This window comes from Antechinus flavipes, chromosome 4 (assembly GCF_016432865.1).
Source record: "Antechinus flavipes isolate AdamAnt ecotype Samford, QLD, Australia chromosome 4, AdamAnt_v2, whole genome shotgun sequence".
In the NCBI taxonomy this organism is placed as follows: domain Eukaryota; kingdom Metazoa; phylum Chordata; class Mammalia; order Dasyuromorphia; family Dasyuridae; genus Antechinus; species Antechinus flavipes.
Window position 1 is genome coordinate 311,034,535 of NC_067401.1, and position 25,337 is coordinate 311,059,871.

General features: G+C 32.0%; 1 protein-coding gene across 1 annotated transcript in view; it reads right to left on the reverse strand.

Moving 5' to 3' along the window:
* Window positions 1–25,337, reverse strand: part of PTPRK (protein tyrosine phosphatase receptor type K) — a 539,585-nt gene that overhangs the window by 288,213 nt on the left and 226,035 nt on the right. Inside the window, exon 6 of the mRNA XM_051997718.1 lies at window positions 1,794–2,087. Within this exon, the coding sequence (XP_051853678.1) occupies window positions 1,794–2,087 (294 nt within the window). The remainder of the gene's footprint in view (window positions 1–1,793; window positions 2,088–25,337) is intronic.

Sequence of the window (25,337 nt, forward strand, 5' to 3'; positions counted from 1 at the left end):
CTATAACGATATCAAAACTTCGACATGAGGAAGGAACATTCATTTGACTCTTTCTAGGAATCTTTCTCCCTTCTATTACAAATACAGTTTGTTACAGTATCCTATAAAGGATATTAACATTAGCAAAATCCTAAAACAAAAAGTCTAAAATGCTCAATTCTTTTACTAGAAATTTGTTTCAATACATATGATGGTAAATAACTGCCTAGCAACTAACAGTCTGGCAAATTATCAGCCATTTAATAAGAGTGAATTGTCATCCCTGATCTATTGGTAATTTAACTGATGACTGGTGAACTCCATAAGTTCTACCAAAGAAATCAAAAATAGTATTGTTGAGTAAAAGATAGTCATTGATTACTACATAACAGCAGCTGGCACTAAAATTAAGCTTCTGTAACATGTATGCATCATTCTTATTTAACCTAGAATATGAAATCCTAATTATCTAATGCAGTCTGTATATTAAAAGTATTTAAAAAAAAAAGACTTACCCAGACATCATGAAATTTGCAAGATATGATAATAAGAATAGCTATTAAAATATTCAATACAAATAAAATTCGGAGCACTTTTCAAAATGATAAATAAAACAACCTCAATTTCCTAATAAATCCTCTTTCAAAACTTAAATGATTAAAGATTTTTTAAAAAAAGATGTGCAACTAAATTGTGTAATTAAGCAATATTTTGACCTGATGATGGATGTCAAAGGAATTCTGCTTTGACAATCTAGGAATCAGAGTACCTACTTAAAATTTTATAATAAATAGTTTCAAAATAACACTAAACAAATCATTTTCTGAGAAAATTAAACCTGTGACTTCTTCCTCTATATCAAATAGATGTCAAGGGATTAAATATCACCCTTCCTTTAACATTAAGAATACTATTATATCAGGCAAAAGAAATTCCAACCCCAATACTTTCATCCCTCTTAAGAATTCCTAACTTTTTCTGTCTTCCCTTCTTTCTTTCTCCATTGTCTCACTGTATTTCTCCACTGTCTATTATCAAGGTTATTTAAGTATAAAGGTGCTACAGTGATTTTTGGAATTATAACCATGAACGTCAAATAGTCTCATTTGGACTGAAGAATAATCACATCCTGTGCCAATCAAGAATGATAAATAACAGTTTCCTAATGAGAATTATCCACAGAATTTTGGCTCCATTGTAACTCCTTCATTCTACAATAGGAAATGTGGATTTTGCATCAGAGTAACCTATTATGAGGCAAGAGATCTTCCAGAGATATAAAGATTCAGTATTTTGTTGAACATCCCACAAGGTCTTCTCTTGATGGCACATATATAATATGCAAAATTCCACAGAAAAAGACCATCTAATGCTGTGATTTAACAATGTACAATATAGAAAAGGTCATAAAGAGATAGTCACTGCAATAAAAATAGATGTAGCATAACAAAAGCAAGATGAGTTTCTGATGTATTCTATTTAGGTTTGAAGAGATGGATATAATTCCTGAAATTATGTTATATGAACTAAAGAAGTTCTACCTTATAAAATATCTCAAAGACAAACCCTTTTGCAAAGGAAAACAATTTTGGAAAAGCTAACATAACCAAGCTCCTTAAATCTGCTAAATTTCTAAGTTCATACTTTACTTCAAGTAAAAAAAATCTGCCAAAAACTTTGTTTGCACCTATTGTACCTATTTAGATATTGCTGAAATAAGAATGAGAAATGGAATAAATAAATTAAAACTCATCACATTTGCTAAAATAGATGCTTTATCATTCAAATAGCAAACAACAGGTATTCAATCTTACCAGCACATTTAGTTCTGGTGATAAGTGGTGGTCCTGGCAATCCTGTCCCTCCTTCTCCAGGTCTTGTGAGTAAAACACGAATCTCATATTCAGTATCTGGGTCCAAGTGCCATAGTTTATAGGTAGGTGCATTGACAGCATGAGTTTCTGTCCAGGATCCTGATGTCATTCGATACTCCACTTCTTTCAAGATAATGGGCCCATCACCAATAATGGAATTGGCATTTAATTGAATCAACAAATATGTAGGTCCAACACCAAGCAGCTGTGGAGGAGCTATGGGTCGAGGTGGTTCTAAGAGAAAAGAATATGCAAAACAATTAAATGAAAACCAAATACACATAAGACAATTTTGAAATCTTCAGAAGCTTTTTATTACTCTATATGTCTAAATTATACATGTAAAAGAAAAGCAAAAAATAAATAAAATGATAATGATTTATAGAATGATCTTACAGTTAGAAATGGCATATTTTATTAGATCAAAAAAAAAAAAAGATTAGATTTTTTCTTTAGAGATGAACATTTAGAGGTTTTGACCACAAAAAAAAAAGAGAAAAGATTCTAAAAAGAATATCTCTGATGAATAACAATTATAATAGTAAAACTCATCATTTGAAAATGTGAACTCACAGAAATAATGAACTAGTATGCCAATTCTTTTATATAAGTAAAACCTAACAATTTATTGTAAAATTTTAAATGTTGCTCAAATGATGTTATCTAGAAACAATTAGCATGCTTTGGTGAGATAAGTTTTTATTGAAGTTCTGATCTGTTTCCTTTTTTATGTAAGGTCTGTTCTTTAAAAAGAATATTATATCTCACCTTTTCTCTCTCTTTCCATAATACCAAGGCAAAAATGATACAGTGCAACTAGATAAATGTTTTCTGAAATTCTAATCTGTATCTTGACTCTTGGAACTGTTCTTGAGCAGTCTTAAAAATCCACAACTATGAATTTATTCAAGTTCATATTTTCAAATGAGAATATTTATTCAAATTTCAAGTTTAAACTTAATGGAGAAATAGGAACATAGTTATACCAACATAACGGTAGGTACAAGTGCATAAATAAATAGATGTGGAGTGTTATTTATTACATGTTATCTTGTATAATTTCTTTTATCCTTTAAGAGTCTCCAGTTTAGGAGGCAAGGAGGTGATAGAGATAATGGGAATAGATATAAAGGACAATTAGTGTGTTTTAGATATATATATCTATCTCAAAGTAAGATGGCTAGGGAAAATGAATGTAGAAGGAAAAACAATGCAAATTGCTTCCAAGACTAACTAAACAGTACATATATTTCAAGAAGCAATCAGTACTTTACTAATAAAGTGAGTTCTCTCATACATGCAAAATTTATTTTCATACCAGATGGTTCATATATTAACTAATTTAACTAGGAAATAATTCTAAATTCATAGCACATTAGATTTCCATCAACTATCAGAAAAGCTATAATTACAGATCAACAACTGTGGTGAGCTTTTTCTTCTCAAAACACAGCCAGGTGATAAAAGTTCAGATCTTTTATTATCTCCAATATAGCCCCGTTAGTTTAGAGGTCTATCTCTCTGCTTGGTTCCAAGAGCTCCCTCCGAACGTCGCCAAATCCAAAGGTTTGGTCCTTCAGCCTCTGCCTCTGCTTTCTTCTGCCTCCAACCAGCACAGAGATGGAATGAATCTCTTGTCTCCTTCACTTGGGGCTCAGCCAGCTTTCTGGTGAGTCTTTCAGACCAGCTTGGTCTCAATGGGGGGCGTGCAGGAGCCCAGCCACCTACCACAGTAGTGTGAGTTCTCCCAAAGTGCTCTGTGTCTGCACCAGAGTGCTCCTCTTCAATGCAGCTGAACTCTCTTCTGCGACCAACCAGCCAAGTGGAATATATTCTCTCTTGCCTTGCCTCGGAGAGAGGGCTTCTGGCGTAACTCCGCTGAAATCTCGACTTGTAGCTTCTTCACTCTGAAGAACTTCTTTGACTGGCCCATTGAAGCTCTATTTATGCTCCTTCAAGAGAGGGATTGTGGGTTTTCTCCCATAGTGCTCTCTGGCCCAAAGAGCTTCAAGGGAGGTGTGAACTCATAAAGTTACAAAGTTTACTTTGTGAAACTCCCATACTTGTGAACTCCAATGAGTAAAGGTGTGAACACAAGCCTTGTATTAATTACTTCTACTTAGTACCTTGTTTCAGGTTCTGCCCAAAACATCTTCTTGTAAGATTAGATCAACTCTAATTAGTTAGCAGTTTGTAAGGATTCCAACAAACAACAACCTGAAAATATCAGCCACAATCATGATCAGTGAATAATGAATTTTTCAAGTAAAGCTTAATTAAGTACTAAACCTTTATTGACTTAAAACTCTATAGTTATCAAGGCCTTGAGCAAATACTAATGTAAGGGATCTGAAATTTTATCCATCAAACTAATATTTATTGTCATCCCAAATATAAAAGCCAAACAAATGACATGCAATGAAACTGTAAAGCCACTTTCTTCTTAACAATTTTAAATTGTTAAAATATTCAAGTGATAAAGTTAGACAATCATAATTTTAGTTGGAAGGGATCTAAGCAAAACAGCATTTATTTAGCACTTATATTGTGCCACACAAAGTAAGAGTCTATTTCCTTCACTTGACAAGTAAAAACCTAAAGCCAATGAGGTTAATGTCCACTATGTTTTATTATGATAACTACTTCTAAAAATGTACTTGTGAAATTTATGGAGATCCTATGTTGTAGCCATTCTTTCCAAAGATAGTTGGCTTGCAAAACTCAGCATGTGAATTCACATATTAAATGGTTAGTCAAACTTTAAGGGAACACCAAAAATCAGAGAAGCAGCTCCAAATCAGAACTATGAGAATTTTGAATGCCACTAGAATCATATACTTTGATTAACCACATTATTAAAATGAGTAAAATTTAGTATTAATGATACTAATATACCACTACATATTTAATTTTTTATGTTGGAGGTAAAGAGTAGTAATAGATTAGCATATATATTTTGTTTTTAGGCCCTGGAGGACAAGGCATCTTATTTATAAAATCTCTATTCATTTCAATAAATTATGCATGCATTTTAATCAGCTAGCAAATGAACAAGTAATTGTTCTGCAGCATTATTAATATTCTTCATAACATAATACACTAGCAAACCCAGAGGTGGAGTGTAGCCAAAATCCCAGTAGTACACCCAGTGTCAAGTGAAGCATACAATCCCAATGTATCAGACAAACTACTCTGATGCTGCTCAATTAACTTTTAATAAATGATTGAAAGTTATTCTATAGCCAGCTATATAATTCCTAATAATACAAATCTTAAATTGTATTTGTTTTGAAATTTCAAACTACTAAGAATGTACCTTAAAGTGCAAATATATATATACTATAACTAATTATTTATATTTCAATGTTTTTCCCACTTCAAATTTCATTTCAACTCAGAAAATATAAATGAATAACACAAGAGAAAAATCAGAAATAGTCTCAAATCCAAAAAAGAACTCTGACAGAACTAGAAATATATTTTATGGTACCTGTAAAAACCAAGGCCTCCTCACTCTCCCATGAACTAATGATTTATCCAACAAACTCTTCTTTCCTTCTTTATCTGCCACCAAATCATATCATTCATTTTAAAGTGTATATATGAAAGTTGTCAACTGAACCCAAAGAACAAAGCATTCCCAAAATAATTCTTGCACTATAGAAGGAACAATACATGCTATGAATTCAGTGGGTACTTAGGTAATCCATTGGATAGAAAAAATGGGCTTTACTCGTAATGATTGTGTCCCTTAATGGTAATGCAAAACAATAGTGCTGGGCAAGTCAATGAATCTCAGTTTCCCTGCAGTTTCCTTTAATATTTGGTGATTAAAAATAGTTAATAATATTTCACAAGGTTATGAGGATTAAATAAACTAACATTTTAAAAGTGCTACACATGGTAGGCACTTAAGTCTTTCCATCCTTCTTTCACCCTAGATCCTATATACAAATTCACTTACTTCTATTTATTCCCAGTTTCAAAAAATTGAATTCCTTATGATTCAATTCAATTAAGGTTATTAAGCATCTACTACATTCAAAGCACTATGCTAGGATTTGCAAAGATATAAATATAAGTAAGATGAAGCCTGGAGTTAGGAAGGGTTCTATAAAGGTTCTAAGAAAACCTCTATAAGGGTTCTAAGAAAAGTTCTATTAAGAAAGTAAGTATAATAGGAAATGTCATCTAATACACCTAAAAGACAAGAAGGACTTTTCAAGGTTTAAGAAAGACAAATTATTTATCAATGTAATTAGGATGGCTCTTTGGAAGGAGTTTGCATCTGAACTATAACTTCAAGGACAATCACAGAGGGAAAATAGTCTGGTTTCATTGGAACTTAAAATATGTTGAAGATAGCAATATAAAGTTGCAAAGATAGGAAGGTCCCAAGTTAGGAGTTATATTTAAATATTGTTTTCTAGCTACTAGGATGTTATTGAAAGGTCCTCAGAAAAGGAATGATACATAAAGAAAATTGATGTGACAATGTGAAGTATGAGCAGAAGCGGTCAAAGATGGAAGACAGAAAATTCTGAAATTGCAATTATACAGTCAGATAGTAATGAACTGTATTACAGTAGTAGAAGTAGGATCTGGAAGAAGAAAACAGATATTAGAGATACTGTCAAAGTATAATTAACAGGACTTGGGAACTGAGAATGATTATTGAAAGGATGCTTATAATAAATCATTAAATAAGCTTGGAGAAGAATATATTATGTTAATTATTTTTATTTGATCAAATAATATAATGAACAAAAATTAAACTGAAAAATGCAGTTTTAGAATAATCTTATCATTATTGATGGCCATTGCAGTTTAGGTCACCAGTTCATAAGTGTAGTAAAAAGAAATTAAATAGGGAAAATAATAAAAATATTATTCAAATGAGCTATAGATCTTTATCCTATACAAATTGTATGTGGGGCCATTTTTCATAGTTATACAATTCTAATATAAACAAGGCTTTGATTTGGTATTTTAAACTTAGTTTATTACAAAGGTCAGCTAATCAGGTTTAAGGTGGAATTTAATGATAAAGTTAATGTCAACTCATTAAAAAGCATTCAGGTTGTTGTTGTTGTTGTTGTTGTTGTTGTTGTTTTTTGCTCATTATTGTGATTTCCTGCTTTCCCCATCAGTGTTATAGTCATTCTTATGTTGTTTTACCAGGGTCTCAGTTCATTAGCACTTAATCAATTCACTGAAATTTTCTAAGAACTTACTTCATTCTTAATATTTTTATTTTTTATTGTACAAAATATTATAGCATGTAAGTACCTTACTGTATTTAGACATTCACAAATTGAAAGGAGTTCACTTTTGCTACTAAAAAAGTGCTGCTGTAAATAAATGTTTCATTGTATAGAGGACCTGATTTCTATCTTTGATCATATGGGGAATATACCTGGCAGTATGATTTTGGAATAAAAGGTTATAGTCATTTTAATGATTCTCCAAATAGTCTAATGACCAGACTAATTCTTAATTGATAAAAAAAAAGTTCTTGAGAAAATAAATATATTGTCCCTTAGAGCAAAACAAAATTTGTATTAACCCTTGTCCTGTTACAGAAATAAATGCTTAAGAAAGGCCATCATCCCACTTCTCACTCCTATCCCATCCCCACAAATAAATAAATAAATAAATAAATAGGTAGGTAAGTAGGTGGGTAGGTAGATAGAGAGATAGATAAAACAAACAGGTCCGTAGGTAGATAGATTAAAAAACACCTCCTGTTTAGATTAGATCTAGTTTGTCAATGTTCTTCTTCAAACATGGCTCTTAGAACTAAACACTATCTCAGATATGGGTGGATAAATAAAAAATACCATGAAAATAACCTCTCCTTTGAGAGGTCATGACAATTATATTAATACAGCTTTGAATGTTAGCTTAGGCAAACAACACACTTTTGTCTCACTGTATTCTTATATTAAAGAAATATCCCTTGGTATGGGCCTATGATATCTCCCTGTGAACTACTTTTCAGCACTCTGGATAAAATTATTTCATATTGATGATTTTTTTTTTTCATTTTAAGCCTGAATATTGCAGTCATGTTTTGGAAAAGTTTGTTTTGATCACTTAATAATCCTATATTTTAAAAAAGCCTTTTTAATCATTTTTTCACACCTGTAAGTTATTAACAAAGTACAATTCTGTTAATTTATGGGATATGGAAACACTTATAATAAATGGAAAACACAACAACATTGATATTCTAAAGGATACACTGAAGCACAGAAGACTAGAGGAGAGAGAGAGAGACAGAGAGAGACAGAGAGAGAGAGAGAGAGTGTGTATGTGTGTGTGTGTGTGTGTATGTGAGTGTGTGTGTGTGTCTGTATTTTTGCTGAGGCAATTGAGATTAAGTGACTTGCCCAGCCCAGGGTCATTTAATAAGTGTAAAGTGTCTGAGACCAAATTTGAACTCAGGTCCTCCTGATTTCAGGGCTGGTGCACCACCTAACTGCCCCTAGATGATAATAGTAATAATGAAGACAAGAATTACATATGAATCTCAAATATATAATTATTGTATAATTGAATATTTTACATGTATGTGTGTATATAGGTGAGATATATATAATAAATACTTTTTATTGATTCTTTGAACTTAATACATCTATGCAAAATATAAATTAAAAAACATCATTGTTACTTATATAATTTATATTAAGAGAATATAGAGGCAGACAAAGATCACTGGAGATTCATAGACCCAGATATTTTAAACCATGTGTATAGAACACATTTCCAGGCAAAGTTAAAGGATTCAAAATTTAAAGATTTCATTCTTTGGTCCTGGGAAGTATATCCCAGGTTTTAGGTAACATAATAAAATGTCAAGTATCAGGGATCAATTTTCAAGCACAAGGCAGATATTCTACCCTGTAATTATGAGCAGTGGGTATTGTTCGTTCAAGAAGTTTTCTTAGACATGATGGTTATAGATTACAGCATAATATTAAAAGATTTAATACTATGATATCCCTTGGCACTTTTAACTTCACTAGCAAAACACTAGAAGAATCCATTAAGCAGAGAAACAGGAAAAATCTGAAGATAGAAAAAAATATTACATGTTGTTATCAATTATATTTAACATGTATATAACACATTGCAGGTTTTAATTCTCTACAGAAGAGTATGTGAGTCTCACAAAAGCTGTGACTTAAATTTGACAAATCTGGGAAGCATGAAATACAGATTCAAATCTGTATCATGGATTAGATGAAATGAGATGATGACAAATGAAATGGAAACAAAAAATATATAGCTACATTTGATAGAGAACCTAGGTAAGTAATATATATATATATATATATATATATATATACACACACACACACACACATACACAAAACAATCTCTATTTCTATGAGTTCAAACTTGATTTTGTTATATTTTCACGCAAGTATAGAGTTCTTTCTTCACTGTTCTATATTTTCTTTCCACTTAGCCAAAATCAAATTATTTACCTTTCTATTTGTCAAAAAATTTAGAACTGTTACTAGAAATATAACTTCACTTCAGTAATTATCTCTATAAAGATATTATTATAGCCATAATAACAATGAACATTATATTTGGTCTGTCACTAAGGAGCAGTTTAAACTGTTTTTGCAACACTAGAACTCCAAAGAGAAGATACTATTTAGAATAGAGTGATGTAATATTTGGCCTTTAAAAAATTGTGATTGAAACTGTCTTTAAAAATAAGATATATCCCCTTGCATTCTGAACCTTGTAATTAATGGCTCCTTCTGACATTGACACACAGCACCTACAAAATGTTACTATTTAATTAAAGAAGTTAGTTGACTGGAACAAAAGAACACTTTCTAAGCAATTGCTTAGTGACCAAGTGGCATCAAATGATTTATCCAGCTCATGTAAAAAGACACATCTTCAAACATAGCGATAATTCATACTGGTCTTTTATTACAATCAGAGTACATTTCTGATCAATGGGCTTGCATATTTGTCCTATATATTCAGTATTCTTTTCTATGAAAAATACATCTATGTTATATTTTAAATTTTCATTTATTTTACCCACATCCAACTCTTTGTAACTTTTACCAAGTTTTCTTGATAAAGATATGATTGTGGTTTGCCATCCCTCTCCAGCTCATTTTGCAGTCAACTGAGGCAAACAAGGTTAAGACACTCGTCCATACTCACATAATTAGTAAGGCATCTGAGTATAGAACTGAATTTAAGGAGATGAGTCTTCTTGACTCTAGGCACAGCAGTGTATCATCTAGTGGCCCTATATTTTAAATGTATTTAGCAATATATTGAAATGGTTAAGAATATGAGTGAAAAAATACTATTCCAAAAGGGTAAAATATACTAAGCACAGAATATAAAAAAGATATCTCTTTGAACTAACTCAAATTTATTTTATGGCACATAAACCTAGTGATATTAAATATGCCACTGTGTATTATAGATAGCAATTTTATCTTTCAATCAGTATGATGCATACTTTCTATATTTGTGTGTGTACGCATGGAGAACATTTTAAAAATGGTATGAAGCAAATTATGTGAAACTTTGAGTGCTTTATCTTTGTGACACAGACTTTACCAGTCAAAGTGATGAAACAGGAAAAAAAATTATTTCAATAAAGATATTGACAAATTCTGCATTTGGAACTGCATATCCTATGCATTATCACATCAGTTTATTAACCTTAATTTGGAATCTCCCCTCAATGGTCTCATCACCTTTTGTAAAATAAAAAGGCACCACAACACATGGTTTCTTTTTGTCAGAAGTGATGAAGATTAGTCCAAAATTTGGAGAATATTTGAAAAGATAAAATTCTCTGAAATCCAAGTGGTGTTACACTTTAAGTTCATACATATCGAATGCAGGATACTTATGCACACTATCACAGGAAGCAATTAAACATAAGATGTTGCCCCTTTGATCAAAAAATAAACAGTCTATCAGCAGGCTTCTGTAATGAACTGATTCGGGGTACAACAAATTATTCCAAATAATTCACGACTTTATATAAGACTTCAATAGTATCACAATGCACAAACCAGAGAGACCAACAGACAGGATAATTAATGAGTTATATAATCTTTGTGAATGAAACAGTAGCTAATGGAAAGAAACAATTTGAAACATGGAAATCCTCATATGAACTCTATAAAAGGTTGAAATATTTACACATGTAACAAAATGACATCTACTTGACTAATTTATAACTAATCATGAAAGAAGTGAGAAAAAAATGGATATAAAAAGGAGTATATGCCTATTATTTGTGTGGGTTCCCCCTCCCATTTTCCTAGGAGTCTGGTATTGATCAGTTATCTTTAATGGATAATAAAATAAGGCTGCAGAAAAGGTACTAAATATTACTTAACAATATCTGTCATGACAGTTTCTTTGATTGAAATGTGTTAATGTGTGCCTTTTTCACTAAATCAACTAGTTACACAATTACATGTAAAAGTAGATAATCAGTGCTGCTTTAGCATGTTTCAAAAATGTGAATTTGTTCCAATGAAATATATTTCTGAGCCTAACTTGAATTTTAAATTTGCTTCTGTATAATTTCTTCTGTGAGACACAGTAATAGAACTCAGAAAACTGCCTCACATCACAATAACTCACATTTTGCAACTCTTCTAATACCCACTTCCACCCATTTCAAGCAAACTTCAGGTCTTTATCAAGGTAAAATGCCATATTTATTGTATAACTTCTGATTACAGTAAGAAATGTAAGAGCAGAAGGGCTGGTCTCCAGCCTGATTTACCACCTTCCATCATGACCCTGAGTTGTAGCCTGTCCAATGCCACCTAAGATACAGATTCATAGATACTGCTATTAATTGTGGCAATGTTTTTATATTTTTAATATGTATAAAAATGTGGGGAAAAATAAAAAAAATGTGCTCCCATTTTTTATTGGATGCTTATCTTTTTTTTTTTTAATGTGGTACTGATAGTATTTTGAGAATTGTTTGAGCTCCTAACCTCAATTTCCTCATAAATTTTGTAGTTTTATTGAAAGATTTTCTGGATAGATCCTTTTTGTGACTACATATATCAAATTATAGCAGAATTTCCAGTACTTCATCTTCAAAACAAAATAAGTAATTTATGGTAATATTCCTGATACTTTAAATGAAACTAAAGTAGATAAAAAATAGATTAGATGGAAAAGTAAATCCAATAAAAGAGTAGTTATTGTTTTACAAATCGGTCTAAAAATGCCAGAAGTGAAAAAAACCACATGACTAAGAATAACAATACCAACAAGAATTAACATTTACATGGCACTTTCAAAAATATTTGCAATTATGTCATTCTATCTTCATAACTCTGGGAGGTAAATACTGCTTTTATTACACTTTTACAAACTTGCAAAAAGAGATAGAGGTTAAATGACATATTCCAGGGTCACAAAGCTAGTTAATATCAGAGAAGCAAGATTTGAATTTTGGTGTTCCTGACTTTAGGTTCAGCACTCTATTCACAGTAACTTTCCTCTTTTAGTTTTTATATTAAGAATTCTTAGACTATGGCAAAAAAAAAAAATGCTAGCAAATGTTTTATATCCAAATGGAATATAAATTTGAACTTCAAATTTCAACCAAACAAATCACTGCCACAGTTATCTTTTAGTTCCTATTTTTGTCAACAGGTGATCACAACTTCACAGCACTTACATGAAAACTAGGTTTATTAAAAGAAAAATGGACATACATGTGTAACCCAAAATGTTTACAATCTATATAGAAGTTTGCATTTTTATAACTGTTGTTTATCCTTTGCTCTTGTTTTTTGTTTGCTTGCTTGCTTTAAGCAAGGGAGTTGGGATTAAGTGACTTTCCCAGGTAAACACATTTAATAAATATTAAGTGTCTGAGGCTGTATTTCAACTCATGTTCTATTCACTGTACCATCTAGTTGCCCTTGTCTTTTGTTCTTGAGAAGGACAATGACATCAGGAAGGTGAGTCCATAACACACAAGTGAATTTGGATTTAAATGAGGATGGGCTGTGCAAAATCACCAACCTTACTTTCTCCTCCAGAGCTATCTGAGCCCAGAGGTAAGATATAGATCAAGATGACTGGAGATAGCCCTGAAATTTTTATAATGGCAGGCCAAAGGAAGGAAGGGGTATGGCATGAGAAGGGAAAAGATGCTATAAAAGATAGAAAAGGACAAAAGTCCTCTTAAGGGGAAGAGCAAGGCAATGGCAAAAAGTATTCTTTTCCTTAGGAAAATCTAGACTATGAAGATAAGAACTTCTGATAATCTACTTGAGTCTCAGCTGCACAAGCCTAGTGTTGACTGTCTTAACTCCAAGGACACACAGAGAATCCAGCTTGGAATGCAAACCATACACTATGCCAGCTCAGGATGGGGAGCCTTCATCCTTGACATAATTCAGGACTTCCTGCATGCTTTACATCCAGTGTTTCTAGAAAATATGGCAATTCAAAAAAGATGAATTCAGAGTACATAAAAGTCCTTAACATTTCTCAAGGTAATTCCTTGTAGAGAAGATTTTAGGAAAGAGCTAAAATAAGTCAGAAAATTCCAAACTCTCCAGATTTCCTCCACAAACAAAATGGATTTCTAGGGTAAGTATAGAGTAGCAAAAATAAGCAAGAATTGGGGCAGAAGAGTGGTCTTCCTGGGACAACCAGAGATCAAAGAAAGACCCCAGGATAGAGGTCTGGCCTCGGTGAAGTATAAACATATCCAAGTCAACTCTGCTGAAAAAGGAAACAGTGAGTCGTGGGCTTAGTTGGCTTGAGAGGTTCCTTCAAGCTCCTGCCACAGGAATTTTTACTTCCAGGATAATGTGAGGAGTCAGGCATCTGAATGGGAGAAGGTTGCAGGAACTTCAACTGATAGGGAATATCAGGCCCAGCTAGACAGTCAGAAATAGCCCTGGGAAAGAAGGAACCAACATATGCCCAGTGTAGGACAGTTATATTGCTGCTGTTGGCACTTACAGGAGGGCAGAGTCCTTGGTTTCCATTCCAGGCCAAAGGAGACCTGAGGAAAAACCTATGGCCAGAGGTACCATCCTCCATAACATAAAGATGATTATACCAGCAATTTGTTTAAAAAAAAAAAAAGGAGAAAAAGAGAGAGAACAAAGAAGAATATGGGAGTAGAAAAGACCAGTACCTTCAGATTACTGAAGCAAAAAAACCTCTCCTACCACAAAAAGTAACATAAAATGTTCACCTGCCCAAAAATAATTTAAAGAAGAACTCTAAAAAGCCTTTAAAAACCAAATGAGAGAAATTGAGAAATATTTTAAAATAATTAAGAAAAATTAAAGAAAAACAAGATTATGGAAAGAAAAGTCAGCCACCTGGAAAAGGAGATCCAGAATCTTGAGGAAGAAAACAATTTGAAAAATTAGAATGGGGCTAGCAGAAATCAACAAAATTATAAGTGTCTAAGATATAACAAAACAAAATATATAAAATGAAACAAGAAAGAAAATGTTATATATCTCTTAAGAAAAGCCACAGATCTGGAGAAAGAGATCAAGAAAAAAACATAATTAAAGAAAATTGTCCTGAAGTTTTAGAACAGAAAGGGAAGGTAGCAATAGGAAAAAACAAACATACAAACAAACAACAACAACAACAACAACAAAAACAAAACAAAACAAAACACTGTTCACCACCTGAAAGAGAGCCTAGGAGGAAAATCTACAGGAATATCATAAACAAATTCCAAAAATCCCAGATCAAAGTGGTAATATTACAAGCAACAAGAAGAATACAGTTCAAATAGGGTGGAGCCACACTTAGAATCACCCAGACTATACTAGAAGACCATAGATCTTAAAATACTATATGTTGAAGAGCAAAAGAACTGGCATTGAGGCTAAAAATAGTATCCTTAGTAAAGTTAAGCACAATTCTGAACAGCAACAACAACAAAGACATTTAATGAACTGCCAGACTTAGAGGATTTTGTTGCAAAAACACCTGAAAAGTATTGTTTTAGACAATTTAAAATAACCAGAGAGTACAAGGTTGGAATAATTCTGTGGTGTAGGAAATGATGAACTCACAGGTTTAGAAAGATAAGGAAAGACCTGGACTTATAAAGGAAGAGGTTATCTAGCTTTAGAAAAACGGAGAATAAACAAGCTTAGTATGGTCTTACATAGAAACATACAAATGCATATGTGTATATGTGTGAATAATTATAAATATTTCTCTGTGCGTGTGTGTATGTATCTGTTCTTAATTGTAACTTTCTTGGGGAAGAAGGGAGAGGAAGGTAGAAAAAATAAAGTAAAAACTGCATAGCAATGAACAAAAGAAAATATGCAAGGAAGTAAAAGATGGACAGTTCTGCACACAATGTGAAATATTATATAGGCTTTCTTGACATGGAAATTATTGTTTCATATTTTGAATTCTTTCTCATATGTAGGCACAATAGAGAGAGTACCATGAGGGAACGTTGAAAGATTCCATCCTTTAAGCGACACAAGCAAAGATTATACCTTGTACCTTTTGCATAATGATTTAGCTAATCAAACCGGACAAAAAGAATTAAAGCCCGCCTTCCAGAAATTAAGTGAACTATTGTAGAACAGTTATCAGAACAAACTCGTCTATATAGCAAAATAGTGAGATGATTTTACAATACATGGCAATTTTTTTCCTTTTTCTTTTTTTGTATTTATATTTAAAATAAACAAGTAAATAAAGAAATTTTAAAGAAGGTATTTCATAATAATATGTCAAAGATATACCTATTACAAATAAGATAAATTCTCACTTTACTTTTGATTAGCTAAGGGCAGCCCAAAAGATTATATAATTTTTATATTTCCCAACCAACTAAGTTCAGCAATAATAATAGCAAATGTTCAGGATCCAAAAAGCAACCCCTTCTTCTAAATTATTCTAGATACACTATGCCATAACACACACATATATACACACACAGACACAGACTCAGACATATACCTAAAACCCTCTGCTAAATAGGACAGGAATCTACTGATCCTATTATTCACAGTGCTATTCACTTCCTTCTGTTATCAATAGTTAAAAGAGTTAACTCTTTATTCTTGAAACTTCCTTCTAAAACTCAAGTAAAATACTTCTGAAACTTTTATGAATTATTTTTGTGTATACTTTGTTAGGCCAATATATTACAATTTGAAACTTTGTACTATGTATCTTAAGGATAATTTTTAAAAAGCTTATTTCCAACATACAAAACACCTCAAAATACTAACAAAAATCATTCATACACATTTTCATTAGCCTATCCATTCCATTCACTTAATTTGGTATGATAATCTTGAAACACTTGTTCCAAAAAAGCCCAAACTGACAAAGCTGTATGTGAGATTATATGGTTGTCTGCAATTATAAAACAAATATTTTCAATTACTAAAGGAAAAGAGAGTGAATAATTCGAACAAGTACCTATCACAATTTGTATGAGACTAATAGGTCTGGAAAACTTTGTCAGAAATTATCATGGGAGATCTCAATTTGGATGAATTTATTTCAAAATGCATATCTGCTATGAAAAAATAAGTGCAAGATTCACAAAAATAGCACACAGAGGAACCATGGAACAGTTCAAATTCCTTAGAGAGGCATCTAAAACTCTCTATAGTGTGTTTAACAAAAGAAATTGTTTTTGCTATTGTTAATTGACTTAGTTTAGCATTGGGACCACTGGAAATGACATTAAGAAAGAATGTTGTCCTTTCAGGTTACTAAGCAACCCTAATTCTCAATTCCATTGAGTCTCATAGTATCATAGATTTATAGATAGAAGGGGGTTTATTGGCCATCTGTTTAAACCCCTTTTTTTGTCACATAAGAAAAGGTCAAAGAGGTAGTATTTTGTCCACTACCACACATCTAAGTACAGAGATAGGATATTAACTCAGGCATTATGACAGCAAAACCAGTATGCTTGCTCCATCTTCCCCAGCAGTTGCCTTTTGTTTTGCCCCAAATACATCCTTATTAAATATAACTTTGCTAACTAAAAACAACTCACCTATTTTCTTAAAAAATGTATATATATAACAGTCTATTTCCAATTCAAATTTCCAACATTCTATTTCACTGGATTTAGTGAAACATAGTATTTCAAACAAAAGAATTTAAGGAAAATCTCCCCATCATATTGCTCCTACTACATACTATATTATATTGGACTGACTACCCACCATTTTTTCTATGAAAATCCACTATGCCAGCATGGGAACTTTCCTGCTATTATTCATTCTCTATACTACATTTGTCTTCTCCATTCTTTTCCTACCACTGTCCCACCTCAATGACTTGCCATCTCATTTTTTAATAAAAAACTTAAATGTCTATTCCATGAAACCTTGTGATCCTACCAATCCATAATGATCTTTCCTCTCCAAATTGCACACAGCAGGCTATACTCTCTAATGGTAAAGTAAAGCAAGTCACCAAAGTGAGTTAGCAGAAATAAATTTGGCTCATTATTTGACTTTCAAGTAATGTGAACAGTTACTAAACAGATTAAATTGTTACCACTTACCTGTATGTGCCAAAATGTTTGTGGCAACCCTGTTTGTAATGGCTAGAAGCTGGAAAATGAAAGGATGTCCATCAATTGGAGAATGGTTGAGTAAATTGTGGTATATGAATGTTATGGAATATTATTGTTCTGTAAGGAATGACCAGCAGGATGAATACAGAGAGGACTGGCGAGACTTACATGAACTGATGCTGAGTGAAATGAGCAGAACCAGGAGATCATTATATACCTCAACAACGATACTGTTTGAGGATGTATTCTGATGGAAGTGGATCTCTTCGATAAAGAGAGCCTTAATTGATCAAAGATGGACAGAAGCAGGTATACCCAGAGAAAGAACACTGGAAAATGAATATAAACTGCTTGCATTTTTGTTTTTCTTCCCGGGTTATTTATACCTTCTGAATTCAATTCTCCCTGTGCAACAAGAAAACTGTTCGGTTCTGCACACATATATTGTATCTAGGATATACTGCAACCCATTCAACATGTAAAGGACTGCTTGCCATCTGAGGGAAGGGGTGGAGGGAGGGAGGGGAAAAATCGGAACAGAAGTGAATGCAAGAGATAATGCTGTAAAAAATTACCCTGGCATGCGTTCCATCAATAAAAAGTTATTTAAAAAAATATTTTAAAAATTGTTACCACTTATTATAAAAGGCAGATAGGTGGTGCAGTATATAGAGAGCCAGGCCTAGGATTGGGAACACTCATTTTTCCTAAGTTCAAATCCAGTCTCAAACACTTACTATCTGTGTGACTCAAGGAAAGTTCCTTCACCTGATTGGCCTGTTTCCTCAACTATAAAATTATCTGGAGAAGGAAATGTCAAATTAATCCAATATCTTTAACAAGAAAAGTTGAAATGGGTTCAAGAAATGTCAGATTCAACTGAAAAAGACCACTTCCTCAAGTGCAGTAAGTCACCTTAAGTGTTCAATTAACATTTCCCAATCATGCTAATAATGAGATTAAAACATGAATGGAAAACATATACTAGTAGACTCTGAACCAAAAATGACTATGTCAAGAAAAGTTGATCCTATAAAAAGCTATCTTGAGGAAACAATAGGAAGTAGATTTTAAAAAAATGTCCAAACTCTCCAAATTTTCCTCCAGCAAAAAAAAAAAAAAAAAAAAAAAAAAAAGACAATATGAAATATCTTATTAGGAAAAAAAAAACTTAATCTGGGAGAACAGGTAAATGAGAGACAATATAAGAATTGTGTGACTACATAAAAGTAATAACAAAAAAAATCTTTATACTTTTAGAAATTATAAAGAAACATTGCTCTGAAATTCTAGAGGAAGGCAAAGCAGAAATAGAAAAAGTCTGCTGATCATTACATGAAAGAGATCAAGAAGGAAGACTTACAAAAATATCATAGCTAAGTTTCAAAGTTCCCAGACTAAAGAGAAAATATTACAAGCAACAACAAAAAAAAATAATAATAATAATAATTCAAATTTTGTGAAGCTATTGTGGATCTCACAAGACCTAGCAGCTTCTACATTATAAGACCATAGATTGTGACTGAAAATTACCCAGCAAAGTTGAATATAATCTTGATTGAAAAAAAAATAGATATTTACAAAAATGAAAGATTAAGATATTTGTAACAAAAAAGAAAAGTACTTAATGGGAAATTTGACATACAAGATCCAAGAGAAATCACAAGAAATCATTAAAGAACAATTATAATGGACTCAACAGGGTCAAACTGTTTACTTTTTATAAGCAAAAATGTTATCACTAACATTATCTTATTAACATATTATGTTTATTGAATAGTTTAAAAGAAAGGCTTGGGCTGAACTGAGTATGATGGGATAATTATAAAAACTAAAACTGGGTTGGAAGAGCTAAAAAGAAAAAAATATGCAAATGAGGCATGAAAGGAAGAAGTGATATAGAAGAAGCAAGTGAGGATGAAGAACTGGTACTACTGGAATCTTACTCTCATCAGAAACAGATTAGAGGGAACAGAGAGATATAAGTCTTCTAAATTTAGAAAGAGATAAGAGGGCTAGAAAATAGAAGGGAAGGTTGTGTAATTCAAAAAACAGGAAGGTAGGGGAATGGCTAAACAAGTTGTGATATGTGAGAGTGAAGGAACACTATGAAACAAGGAATGATAAGTTGGATGATTTTAGAAAAATATGAAAAGATTTTGACCTATGAATTTGTTTTAAGAGGGGGGAAAACTGACAATGAGAAATATATAGAGTATGGTATTACATATATGTATATGTATGTACATGCATAAATGTATGCATTCATGTTTAATCATGCCTTGTTTAGGGTGTGATGGAGAAGGGAGCAGGAAAAAAAAAACCCAAAAATATATACATCAGAGAACAAAAGAAAATTGAGAAGAAAGCCCAGAAAAGTTGGGTAACTTTAAAAACAAAATCTTTTTTTTTTTTTAAATAAGACAGTCAGAAATGGAAATTTATAGTTTTAAATTGAGTCCTCTCATTATGTTCTGTTGCACACATGGAAATATTCTCTTTTTAAAAATTTTGTATTTAAGTTCAAAATGAATTTTTTTAAAAAAAGCTATCTGCCTGTTTATTTTCCTGGGTCTTTCGATAAATAATTTCAACTTAGGAAAAAAGCTAATTTAGTTTAGGTTATTTTCTATGAATTACACGTTTAGACTTAGATTGGCCACTAAGTAGTTTAAAAGTGACTGATACAATACAATCCTATCCTATGAAATTTACAGTCTAGTAGAGGTTTTTATAACACAAAAGCAACCACCATACAAAATGATATATGTATCCATCAATCAGCTATTTATTAAGTAAGAAACATGTCCAAAACTTTGCTAGGTATTTAAGATACCAAAAAAAAAAAAGCGTTATTTCCCTCAAAGTATTTACATTTCAGGTGGAAAAACAAAATAATTACATACAAAATGCAAAAAAAAATTAATAAACATATACAAAATAAATTCAAATATTGCAAAGAAGTTGGAAAAGACTCATGTATAAAAATCTTCAGAATAGCAGAAAATATGAAACTTAAGGGACTTTCAATTATCAAGGAATGGCTAAACAAATTATGGCATACAAATATGATGAATTAAAATTTTGCTATGAGAAATAATAAAATGGACAGTTTCAAGAAGACAGAGAATTGAGTGAACCAAGGAAAACAATTTATACCATCTGAGCAACATATACTCTTTTCCATTATGGAAAAATAATTTGAAAAAAATTTAGGATTATTAAATACAAACATAATTGAAAAATTTAAAACAAAACATTACTGATGGACTTAAAATGCAAAGATGACAGATCATTGGAGTAGGCCTATGCAGACATCTGTTTTTCTGGATTACACATATGGGATGAGGATGAGGATTTTCTTTTTCTTTTCTGTTAAATTGCACAGTGATATGGGCAGTGAGGAGAGATAATAAAGGCTTGTATAAATAAATCAAATAAATCAATAAGAATAAAACTAAAATAGGAGGGTCAGTTATAACATTAAGCAGCTGGAGAAGGGTATGTAGAAAGACTTTATATAGAAAGTAGCTTCTGAGTAGAATTCTTAAGAAACCTAAGGATTCTAAAGAGGAGGATGAAGAAACATACATTCTAGGAAAACTAGACAAGAGAAGAACAATAAAAACACTAACAAAATATATGACACCTGAGAATAGAAGTCATAGTTCACTTGTGTGATCAGGGAAAATTTCATGAAGGAATAGGATGAAAAGCAATTAAATATGAAAAAAAAAAAAATGATGAGGAGGCAGAGAAGGAATAATGGGCAAAGGAAGGGACTTGAGGAAAGGATTGGGTATGTATAGGACATAGAAAATTATCTCATTTTGCTTGATCTTAGAGTACACTGAAAGGTTGGATGGTTTAATGAGAGCTAGATACAAAGTTAGGAAATATAAGTTCAAATCACATATCTGATCTTTATCAGCTGTTTGATGTGTGGCAAGCCACAAATTCTCTGATAAAATAGAAATTTGAACTACCATCTCACAAGGTTGTTGTGAAGAAAGTGGTTTGGAAAAGCTACTTAAATAAGTTCTATTAACATTATCATGTGGAGAAATGTTATTAGATAAAAGAATAGAAATATAATATATTGCCAGCCTTGAATGGAACTGAATGAATTTGAGCTTGTTAATAATTTGGATTTGTGCTCAGTAGACAATAGATATCTCTTTTAAGGTCTGGAAAACAGGACTGACATATGAAGACCCATGCATAAAGTAGAAGTTTAGCAGGAAGGAAGATATCATGAGGCTGTTGGAATAGTCTAAATTAATTATAATAAAGGCCAAGACCAGAACAATTATAGTGGGAAAAGGAATGGAAAGATATGATAATGACAATGAGGCACTGTGTTAACTATATAGAAGCTATATCAATTTTATGCAGTTCTAAGCAGCTGGGATATTGGGAAACTGCTTTCTTATTTTTTATTTGTGTTATTATGACATAAGAGATATTAAGTTAACACTTAAGTAAAATAATAGTATACTAGATTACCCATAGGCATTTTTTTGATGAAGAAAAACTATGCCTAACCCTGTTTTGTTCTGTGCAAAATATGTTTAAAACAATGAAAAACAGGAAAGAAAGAAAAAAGTAATTTCTAAAAAAAGATAATTAGAAGGAATTGAAAATGGATTAGTCAAAAAATAACATGCAGGTAACTTTCTGACACATATACACACACAAGTGAGGAAGGCCAGCTGGATGACTCTTGAGATAGCCAAAAGTAATACAAGTTGTCTTTTATGTTTATTTGTCCCAGAAAAACCAAGTGGAAGAAGAATCCTGTTGTCTACATTATAATATGCAGTTGGACAGACAAGTAATACACACACACATTTGTGTGTATGTATGTATATAGATATAAGTACATACATATGTATTGGACCACAACTTCAAGTTTCACACACACACATTGAAATGACACAGTAAACATATAGTATGTACATATTCCTCTATTTTGGAGGCAATTTTAATAAGAAAAGAGAAAATGATTGGTTTGAAATGATGATCTGTGTGAAGTACACAGGATACTTTTTGTGACAGAAGAGCCTGGAAATAAAGAAAAACAGAATCCTCATGTAAAATGAGGAGTATGTGATGGCAATTATAGCAATGCCTCCTAATGAAACTTCAAACAAAGATACAAACACATAATAAAAAGATATATGTGTGTTTAAAAAGATATATTTTATGTGTACACATATGAGTCTATATATTTCTATATATACACATATTCTGAAATCTGTATATAGACAGATATACACATATATGCATACATATATATACATAGACCAGAAATACACATACACATACATGTCTCTGAAGTGTAGACAGATGTACATACACACTTCATTTTGAATCTGAATGATAGAAAGATAAGTGAAAACAAAGAGACAGGATCAGCCTTATGGGAGGTTAATAAGGTAAATATGTATCTGAAAGCATGAAGGAAAATTATAGTGATGCTAATAAGTGACAAAGAATATATACAAATTAGAGAAGGCAATTGTTTATGCCTTATTGGAGCAGTTCTTGATGGAATCCTCATGAAAATCATTCTCTATTACTGTCAACAAAAGTCACTTTTTTAAAAAAGAAAGCTTTGTAGAGAACAAAAGTTGCTTCCTACTTATTTCTATATTTATAATCAGAATGAAATGTGATTAAAATCAGTTCAATTTTAACAGCTTTTATGAAATATTCCTATGTATAAAATACTGTGCTATACACTGCAGATAGGGGTAGAAAGTAAATAGATAGGATCTGAGAATTCCTTGCTTAAAGAGGGTGAGAGGAAGGAAAACTTGAATGTCAACACTGCAAATACAATCCTGAGTAATTGGAAGAATAATAGTAGCAGAAATAAAGAAATCTGGAGTTGTACTATGTTTAAAAGGAAAGAAGGTAAATTCCTGAGTTTTTTTTCGAATCCTTGGGTCAATTAATGAAGAAAGGATTACCTAGTTAGTAATGGAAAGACTGAATCTAAAAGTTATATACTTCAAGCTTTTAGAGCTGGTGGCCCACTGATTCTGAATAAAGTAAAAATTAAATTTTAATTATACTTAAGTGGCAATATCTGACCAAAGAACAATAAGAAAAAAAACATTCTGCAAAAATTCCCCCTTTATTCAGCAGTGTGACATATTCCATCAGTGATAATTTATTTTTAAGTACTTTTACTACCTTTTGCATTATCTCCTGAGTGAGTCCATTATGATTTTTAATAGCACATTCCTTTCTGTCATCCCTAGTTGGGAATATTATAAATATCAATTAGTATAAATCAATTGTAAGTGAACAAGGCATTTAATATGCAAGTGATGAGGGGGTGGGGGCATTTAAGAGAGGTTGAAAGCATTTCTAGTATCACAAATCTTGCCACCTCTTTAAAAACTGTTCTCAAATAATACCACAACCAACATTATTAAAGGTCACCAATATAGTGCAAAGCACATTTTTAATGAAATAAATTCAATTATAATTGCAGCAACTATTTCAGCCACAATTTAGACATAGAATCCAATTATCCATTTCATTTTCATTTGCACCTCATGGGTGAGATCATTTATCATGTTTCATGATAATGATCAGAAGACACATGGAAAGTGATTTCTGGAGGTAACAAATTACCTACCATATTAGCATAGCTTACAAGAATCTGTCAACAACTACTATGCATAAATATAAGGTAATTAAATTTACAATGTGCAGGAGTGTTTGATATGCTACTTGCTTCTTTTAGCAGCTGCCAAAAATCTGGGTTGCTAAATTCAGTGTACCAGTTTGTCTGCTTAAGTATAGTAATTTAGCTCTTCATGACAAATCAGGAATCATTATGCCACTAGAGCACCAATAGGTAGACAGTGTACCATGGCTCAAGATCTGGAGATGAATCTTTCATCATCTCGCAGTATTACTTCTTGCCACCAAATCATCCATCACACTGCTCAGACAGCTTGGAATGATAGTGCTGGACCCTCACATTACTGCTCCTTGAACTCTGTCTCATCCATCTTTTGCCTCATTCTTGAATCACAGCTAAGCACCGTTTCCTGGCTACAAGACTGAGTGTGAACCTGTAATGCCTTTAACCTACAGTGCCACTCTAATAGTAATTGATTTCTCTTTATTACAAACCACTGTTCAGAAAGACCATCTCTGGATATTGAAGCAGAAAGATGATAAAACAACAACAATAACAACAACTCTAACACTGCTATTCAGAATTTTATTTGTTTGGCTATGCTAGTTGAAAGCACTTCATGATTAGTGTTTATGTCACAGTGTATATTTAACAAATACAATAGAGCTATAAAGCAAATTATGACAAGTTCTAATTCCATCATTGGCATAATACAAAAGTAAATTAGCATCCACATATTTAACGAACTTTTATGTAAAAGTGCAAAATACTATAGTTAGCCTGAACAAAATGACACAAAATAATGACTCAAATCTGCATGTAAGAATCCATGTGAACAATGCTCTTCAAAATAAGCTTTGTTTCAGTGCCCATACTGCTAAAAAAACAACCTTCACAGAATAACACTGTTAACAAGCTGGTCTGTGTACCATAAACTACCTTAGACTAAAGTGTTTCAATTCAGTTCCATCTGAATGCTGTTATAAAAGTTTAATAAATCAAAATGATCAAAATGCTGCCAGTGGCAGATTAGAATTCAGTTTCCAATTCAAATTCTCTTTAATATACGGCTTCTCTGACATCTTGCATTTTCTGCCATGTATTGTGAATTCCAAATACCTCCCTTTTCTTGATTACCAAGCATCAGAACAGTTTTCTAACATTCCTACACAACACACAAAGATACCAAATCTAGTGAGGGTTTTGCAGAAAGAATATGATGACAGGTTGGAGT